Source organism: Prunus avium, chromosome 8 (genome assembly GCF_965620075.1).
Source record: "Prunus avium chromosome 8, drPruAviu1.hap1.1, whole genome shotgun sequence".
NCBI lineage: Eukaryota > Viridiplantae > Streptophyta > Magnoliopsida > Rosales > Rosaceae > Prunus > Prunus avium.
The window spans coordinates 33194092-33202859 of NC_142291.1; the positions used below are offsets into that span (position 1 = coordinate 33194092).

The 8768-nt window shown below is 36.7% G+C and overlaps 1 protein-coding gene across 2 annotated transcripts; it reads right to left on the reverse strand.

Moving 5' to 3' along the window:
• Window positions 1-471: 471 nt before the first annotated feature.
• LOC110757234 (putative alkaline/neutral invertase B) lies at window positions 472-5193 on the reverse strand. 2 transcript variants are annotated; one of them, XM_088245673.1, is made up of 5 exons: window positions 4967-5193; window positions 3807-4291; window positions 2748-3179; window positions 1656-2214; window positions 472-945 (listed from the first exon to the last, which is right to left on the reverse strand). In XM_088245673.1, the coding sequence occupies exons 2-5, from the start codon at window positions 4233-4235 to the stop codon at window positions 650-652; spliced, it is 1716 nt and encodes a 571-aa protein (XP_088101799.1). In that variant the 5' UTR covers window positions 4236-4291; window positions 4967-5193; the 3' UTR covers window positions 472-649. The 2 variants fall into 2 exon arrangements, with proteins under 2 accessions (XP_088101799.1, XP_088101798.1); XM_088245672.1 differs by having other exon boundaries at window positions 3807-4327.
• Window positions 5194-8768: the final 3575 nt, after the last annotated feature.

The following is an 8768-nucleotide window of genomic DNA, read 5'->3' on the forward strand; positions in this document are numbered from 1 at the left end:
TGAATAAATAAATGTATCATAAGGGGACTGTAACACCACCTAGAGGAGTATTTTTAGTTTTTTTTTTATAATTATAATGAGGATTTCTAGATTGACAACCAGAATTACCAAATAGGCAACAACCGATGATATATCACACACCAGTCAGAATACGACACCTTGACCTTGTGGAAGGTTATCTTCCCAAAATTTGGTGAACAAAATTCCTACTTTCCCAGCAGTTCTGAATGAAGGCTTTTTGGGGCTGACTTGTGCTCAAAAGACTTCCAATGAACAATAACAACTCCAACACAAAAGCAGGCAGCAAACAAATTGCTCTTTTTCATTTGTGTTTTAACCAAAATATGACTTTGGGCTTAAGTCTTTGTTAAGGGAAGGTCCCTGCATCAATCTCATCTCTTCAAGGTGGCATGACATAATATGGTTTTCATCACAAACACGCATAGATGGGGAGAGAGAGAGAGAGAGAGCTAAAAAAAAGGGTTGTGTACTAGGAAAAGACATATTACAAGCATACTACATACAAGTAGCTTATTTAAAATGAAGAAGCAAGAAGCTAATACTTCATTGTAGTTGGTCCCCTTCAACCCCACCTAACCCCTAAACCGACAACCCTTGTGCTGAGTAGGTCATAGGTTGACCAATTGAATTAGCAAGTCCACGAATTTGATCTCTTCATTGCCGGCTTCATCTGTTTGTCTTCCTCGAGCGCTATCATACCCAAATGAGACGGGTCTTCCAACAACATCTTTGCTACCAAGTACCCCGCTACTGACCAGGTCTGGAATTTACGGGCCTGCTTCCCAATGTAACGGCCAAGTTTCCCATCATAGTATTCAGGCCAATTGTCTTTCAGCAATCTGCTCTCAGCAAGTTCAATGGCACGTCGGGCAATCTGGGGCCGCCCAGTCTTGATGCATGCAGCAGTGAGAAGCCATAACAGCACTGTATCAACCACAATGACAACATGTAATTGGCAGGAAAATGAAGGAACACACTAAAAATAATTTATCATAACCGCATAATTTAATTATCATGGCGCGAAGTATAGGCAGGTAAATATGTAGAGTAATCAAGCTTTAGGCAGAGTAAAAAGACTACACTTTTTATCTCAATCCATCGCTAATAACTCATGATCAAAACCTTTCTAGTGAGAAAAATGATAACTTCTCAAAAAATTTATGGAGTAAAATAGTTATGAAACTTCCTACTGTACTTGCATCTGTTGCTCTGTCCTATAAAACCCCCATATTCTCTCATCTCGTCTGCAATTAATTTGCAGACATTCAGTCCATGCCAAGATAGCGTTGATGCTGTCTTGAAAATTTTCAAGCACTGAATTATAGGGAAAAAGAAATTTGCACCATGGATAGAGAAATGTGGACAAAGGAGAGTGAAAGGGAAATCTACAAAGTAGTGTATAATAAGGGTAGGTTGAGTAAGGCTTCAATATGCTTTTATGGACTTGCAGAATGGCCATGGCACTGGCCTAGGCCAAAGGAGGGGTGGAGGAGGCGGCATGGGAGGAGAATGGGGAGGGGGGAGGCATTCTCCTTTTCCAATCTTTTTCTACTGATCTATTGTGCAGTTTCCATAACGCCATCAGTAGTTACGGTATAATTTTGTGCAGAGAAGGCTATAGTGAGCAAGCATACCTGGCCAAGACCCTCCGTTGTGGTAGCTCCATCTCGTATTTTTCGGGTCGCAGCCTGTTACAATCCTCCATTCATGACTTTCTATAGCTGGATAACAAACCTTTAGTGGCATTTCTCCTGCCAATTCCTCCCATCGTGATTCTATGAGATCCATTATTGCCATGGATTGTTCGGGGGTTGCCAAGGATGAAAGAATGGCTATACAATTACCCAAGCAAAACCAACGGAAATCCATTCTGGCAGGACTGATATTCCCAATAAAGTAACCACCACGAGTTGGCATAAAATCAAAGACCCATTCTGGAAGAGAATCTGGTATCACATTGAACTTGTTGACTGCTGTATGTGAATACTCTTCAGTTTTATATCGATATATGTCATTTAACTGCTTAAAGTCTAGCCAAAAGTAACTTCTCATGTGATAGCTCAAGGCATGAAGGCGTTTTACTATGCGCTCTACAAACTCCTTCCCCTCATCATCATGCTTAAGCAAAAGCAAAGCACATCTTAAAGCCATGAAGAAAAGAGCCTGAATTTCGATGGGGTACCCATAGACACCCTAAAAACACAAAACCAATACAAAAGTGAGCTTAAGGTACTGAAAAGATAGGCAACACATAACCAAAATATAAAAAAGCAGGGAGATTCTTGGGGTTAACATGGCAAGTAAGTGACTTAGCTCATAAGCCTTTACAACAAACCAGAGTTACAATATAATTTCGAATGCTGCACTCAGATCATGAGGAAGAAGGCACTAACTGGGAGATTCTTTTGTTTTGGCAGGCAAGGCAAGAAAATATCGACTCAAATTAGAATATGTTAGATCCAAGTTCCATCCTCTTTGATAATTAAACAAATGAGAAGGCTGACCAGGTTGACAAGAAATTCAATATTAGAGTTACTCACAGAAGGATGATTTGATTTTTCTGAATGTCGTAGACTTAAATTACTAGCTTCAAAACTAACAACTTATGCATATGCTAGTATTTCAAGGGCTTTGACCGTGGATTCGTGATATCAGGCATATATGGCCTGCTTCATACCAGGTGATAAAAAAAAAAACAGAAGTCAACATAATTATGAAAAGCTTACCATTCTACGATCAATCATGCAGCATCCATCAGCACAAAGAAGGGTTGGAAATGTGTCGAACCCCTCCGATAGGCATAAACTTAGAATAAGCCGCATACCCTTCTGGCATTCAGGAAGTTCCGCCAATGAAGAGTCTCCAGTGGATTTTGTGTATGCCCGAAGCAATATGATCCACCAAAATCCAGAATCAACAGGAGCAACTCTTCCTATTGCACTCTCGCCAAAATCTGCTATTAAAGTCTCACTGTTCCTGACTGGATCATGGAGTACCTTGAAACTAGCTGGCATTACTCCTTCTCCAAGCTGGAACCTATCAATCTTTTTCTCCCATGACTGAAGACGAAGAGTCTTCAAGATAAAATTTTTAACTATTTCAGGTTCACCATTCATCAGAAAAGCCAATCCACTGGGCACAAAGTCTCTGACAAACACCTTCACAGATTCATAAGAAGAAAAAATAAGAATAAAATTTGTGATTGCCAACTTCATGGAACAGAAACTCTGTATAGTTTGTTCAACATATAAAAAAATATGTCCTGCATAAAGAATATTCAAGGCAGAGCAGCACTTTAGACAGCACATATCCCACAGATTGAAACATAGTAATGGAACATTAAATTAGCAACTTAATTATAAGGCTTGGAAACTCGGGTACCCAGCCTCCCCCTGCCCCCGGGCAGACAATGTGCCAAAGCCTGTTTGTATGCATGTATCAAAAGTCCTAAGACATGTATGCATATAAACATGGTGGTCATCAGAAACGGAACATGTGGCTCCCCAATACGACTAAGGGATTGATAAGAAGGATAACACAATGCCTTTCAAATTTGTTTACTATATGGATGTGTCACAGTACATCTTGCCTTCGTCGCAAAAGCATCATAAATGTTCCTCATGTGTGTGAGTATTTGTAGGGTGATACTATAACCAAAAGATTGAAAACATAAACAAAATGGAGATGCACAAACAATGAAGTCTTAGGTTCTCTCTATTATTACAGATGCAAAATTCCAAGAATATGTACATCTAATAGGGCGAACAAGTACAGAAGGTCTCTACCTGATCATAGTTAAGTTTTTCTTCAGAGGTATCTGTTGCAGCAATTGTCCCAACTGGCTGACCACGGAAAAACACCAATGATCGCCTCAAAGTTTCCCAAGCTTCAGCAACCATTGGATGTGGCTCAAAGCCAGTCAGTGACCTAGGGGTGCCAATGAGTGACCTTCTACTGGGCGAAAATACATATTCAGGATGGTCAAAAAATCTGGAAGAGATATCAGCATTTCTTGATGAGTGACGTGGGGACAATGCAACAGATAGTTCACTGAGTGACCTCTCATCAAATGATCGTTTTCTCTCCATATTCAGAAGGCTTGGTCTGTCTAATAACTTTGAAAAATCAATTTCTTCAATTTCTGCCACACTACATAAGGAATCAATATGCCTTATATTTCCATTCTGAGACATGTCTGAATTGGGTATTGACATTTCCACAGATTTCAGCACTTGACACTGACCCAGTGGTTAGTATAGTGCTCAACACCCTGCAATTCAACCACCAGATTTGAACCATTCATCATCTGCAAAAAGGCAGTAATCATCTATTTCCACCTCTCCCAGGTGACCAATAACAGATAAGAAGAACCCATTTACTTTACTACTCTATCCAATGAAACCAAATAGAAATATTCCAACCACCCAAATAAAGAACTGTAAATGAGGTCAATTTACAGAATGATAATTGACAATTAAGAAGTGGTTTAAAAATCAAGTTTGTTGTATACAGTTTCCCAATTACAATTAATAATACATATCATTATAACAATGCTCCAAAAGAATATAGGAAACCAAATATATTACTGTGTTTCCAATCCTTCAAAATTCAGCAGTTGGTTATCTCAATAATTTACCAAACAAAATGAAAGGTGGGTTTTCGATTTCTGAAAAGACAAATAAAAAGTGATATTCAATGGATTCAATTTGATTCTCATTTCCACTTGTTTCTTCAGCAACCAAACAGATATGAGACTAGCATGTAAGAAAATACTAGAATCTGTTCGCCGCAAGAAGAGCAATTCCCGGAAAACAAATCCAAGAACTGACGGAGAATGCTTCAAGATCCAATCAAGTTGAATTATTTGATAATCCAAACCCATCAAAACATGCATGCATTATGGAATGGACATTAATTAATTGGTTTTCAAGAACAGAGAACTAACCTCAAAGGAGTCTCCAAAGGCCAAGCTTGAGATATAAAATCAATTGAAAGAAAGAAAGAAAGAAAGAAAGAACCAAGCTCACTACTGAGAGTGTATTATTATAAAATCTTTGTTGGGTACCATGAGGCGGTGGTGGGCCATGCAGTACTCAACCGGGCAAGCCGGTGAAGGCTTCCTGTGAAACGGTAGAGATGACTGGCAGATGGGTTTGGGGTTGGAATGCCTGAAACATCACTGCTACATCATATACATGAGATGAGACCTCTTCAGCTTAGAGGCTCTGTGATGTACGGAAAGATGTTGACACCTTGGTGCAACGTGGATGATTTTGATTGGCTGTGATGGACAACTTGGTTGCGTTACATGCCGAAATGGTGTTACCAATGCGTATTAATATTATACCATAAACGTATAAATCAGTTGCATATCAAGATGATTTTTAATCAAATGCGTCTCATTTACCAAAGTTCGAATTTTTTCCCTATTAATAAAAATTTATTATATTTAAACATGTCACGATATGTTTCTATAAGAAGCATGATATGGTTTCTTTGTGGAGTGAATGTTTGAGAACATGATTGCATGGCATGAAATGTGAATGTGTTGATATTATGATGTGGGGGGGCCTTGGGACTTGGACCCTATAAAACAACAAGAACATGCCAACTGGGTCTTGGCCTGTGCAGCAATTGAAAATAATGCAGTGGCAAATGCAGAGAAGATGTCTTTCAGTCTTTGTCTTCGAGCAGTAGATCCAAAGTGGCTGGTGAATGCTTAAACGGTGATCCTTTATTGATCCTGTTCCTCCTTTTGGCATCAAGTCAAAAAGTGGGAACTTTACCAACGACAAAGAGAAGAACACACTTTCGACCAAAAAAGAGAGAGAGAGAGAGAGAAAAGCATACTCACAAAGTCACATGAGGAACCCTGGACATCTCGTGATTGTGTACAATCAAAACAAAATTGCAAAAACTCAGCCGAACTTTTGACATTTCTAAGATTAATCAGAAAATTGGCGTCGTAAAACCTTGTGTGACGTTGACCTAATTGTTGTACGTGTGTGGATTGATCATCACGTGCAAGCTACTTGGCATGGTTAAGTAGTGCATGCCTACCTCATGCACAAATGCTTTATGTGTAACTTCAAAAAAGATGAAAGCATGGATACCTAAGGCTAGTGTGTGTGTCGGCCGAAGATCTTCCGATATATGTATTGTTATCGGTTTGGTGGGATATTTATAGTAGTATGTCCTTTGTTTTTCTGCTCGCATTTGGTGAGGTCATGTGATGTGAGTTTGGACTAGAAAGGTGGTCTCCAGTGCAACTACCCACAATTCTATATTTGAGTCAAAGTAAAAAGTATAGGCCTTGCAAAGGAAAATTTAAATCCAAAACTACACCTATAAATTATAATTGAGTTTGGTGTAACTCAAAACTCAAATTGTGGGCCTCGAAGGGAAGAGAAGAAAGACAGAATGTGAGTTGCTATATGAAAATAGTGTTAAACCCATATTTGAGTTTGGGTCCAACCATATTTGATTAGGGATCTAGACTCAAAACTAAAACTAAATTACTTATATTTGGGGTAAGAATTCGGGTTTAGGGTTGGAGAATAAAAAACGATTATAAGAATTCGAATCTCACATTTGGACTCAAATATAAGAAATTGAATATATAATTAGGATCTTTCCGTTTAAAGATGTATGAGAAATATATATATATACATACAGTGTCCTTCTAATGAGTGATTCATCAAATAATTTTATTTGAGGGACACCCTTTAGGGTACTCTACAATTTTTTTTTTAACGATCGAAACCATCTATTTTTTAGGTCTTCATTCATAGATCATCTTTGCAAAAAATTAGACAAATCGGAAACCCTTTAGACATCTAATTGTGTCTTACAAAATCAATGAACACGGTGGTTCAAGAAATTACTAAAATTTTAATAATTTAATTGAGTGGTCAAATGATATCGGATTCAAGTGTATTTTATAGAGATGATCTTTAAATGAATATATATAAAATAGACAGTTTGGATTTGTGAGATATAATGTGAAGTAGGCCTTACAAGGATGTCCCTCAATGGAAGCTGTGTGTGTGTATATTTATATAAAATATAAGTGATGGTCTTAATTACAATGGGAATGAGGGTTTCTCACACACATATACTAATAAGGTGTCATAGAGTTTCGAACATGAAACCATTAACTTGCAAGTCAAAGGGCTCTAAATTACAATGAAAATGAGAAGGAGGATTTCTCATACACACACATTAATAAGGTACCCTGGAGTTTCGAAATAAATGTTAATAAATTAAAATAATAATAATAATAATAATAATAATAATAATAATAATATGTAGAGGCATCGGGTAGTTGAGGTAGGCAGAAGTGCTATTCTGATGCACTAGCCTCTCTGCATGCGCTTCCGCGCCTGTGAGAGGCTTTTTAAAAGAAAAAATTAAATTTATTTTAAAATTAAAAAAGATAATGGTTAGTTGTGTTCCATAAAAAGAGGATCCATTATCTAATTTTTCTTTTAATTTTAACTTTTTTTAATATGAAAAAGTGTAAATTTACCATATTATCCTCACTTAATCAATAATTTCAATTCTTAATGTTTGCATTAACCAAGGACATTTTCTAGTATTTTGAATGTTTCACCATTCTCTGCCTTTTGCTTTATATATATAGATTAAGGAGGGTTCATCGTATTGATTTATTGCACTGAGCTTTGCCCAACGCTTTTGGAGGTAGGGCCCAGCAGTGCCTTTAGGGCTTCGCCCCATGAATGAAACACAAAGTCAAAATTATTTGGCCTACGTCATTTTTGTGAGCCCTAAAATAAAACGTTAATACGATGACGTTCCACCCTTTCTTCATCCCTCCGTCCAGCATTGCATTGCATCTACTAAACCATACAATTTACAATAAAATATTTAAGAGGGGCGGATCCGTTTTCCCCAAATTGTGTGTCCCTCATGTACCCCAATAGTTTTTTTTAATTGCTAAATAAAATGTTAACAGTGTTAACCCTTTGTTAAGTTAGTTGACATGTATTAATAAAACTAAGTATAGACTATAGTCGATCTGTTATATATATATATATTGGGATCCTTTTTATCTTTTATTTTTTATTTTTCAATTTGTATTTATCAATAAGAGTAGTTTAGAGCATTACCCATTACTATTAGGCCATTACCCGAGTCTCTATTGTCCCATTTTCATTTTTTACTTCTCTAGAGTTATTACCTGTATAAAGAATTTATCACTTTCATATTTAATACACGTATTTTATATATAAAATTTTCAATAATACACACAAAATTCATGTATTATACACAAAATTTTCACATATTATTCAACAAAAATAATATATATTAAAATATTATATAATGGCCGAACTTTTCAGTTGTAACTTGCCAAAATTGATAATGATTACTAAACAATTTATTATGCAACTAAGTTTTACTAGTTTGTAGAGTTGAAATAGCAAATTAATATCCATAAAGTATAAACTAATGCAACTAGGAGGTCTTTTTTTCTTAATCTTTTTTTATTAAATAGTCTTGCTGTGTGGCGATACTTATTTTGACACGTGGGCGCCTAATCGATGGGGTCCTCTCTTTTTTTGTTCATAAATAGTATCGCCGTACGGCTATACTTGGTTTTTAATTTATTGATTTGGACACGTGGATGTCTAACTGAAAGGTGGTCCTCTTTTTTTAAAAATATAAACATTATATCCGGGCGATTATACTTTAATTTTTATTTTTATTTTAAAAAAAAAACCGTACAA

What these genes read in the sequence shown, in the direction of transcription:
- LOC110757234 (XM_088245673.1), bottom strand. Translation starts at nt 4,235, where the DNA reads ATGTCAATACCCAATTCAGACATGTCTCAGAATGGAAATATAAGGCAT. An exon ending in AAAAACTTAACTATGATCAG is followed by an intron (nt 3,180 to 3,806) that starts GTAGAGACCTTC and finishes GAATCTGTGAAG; the next exon opens with GTGTTTGTCAGAGACTTTGT. An exon ending in CAACGGAGGGTCTTGGCCAG is followed by an intron (nt 946 to 1,655) that starts GTATGCTTGCTC and finishes TGGTTGATACAG; the next exon opens with TGCTGTTATGGCTTCTCACT.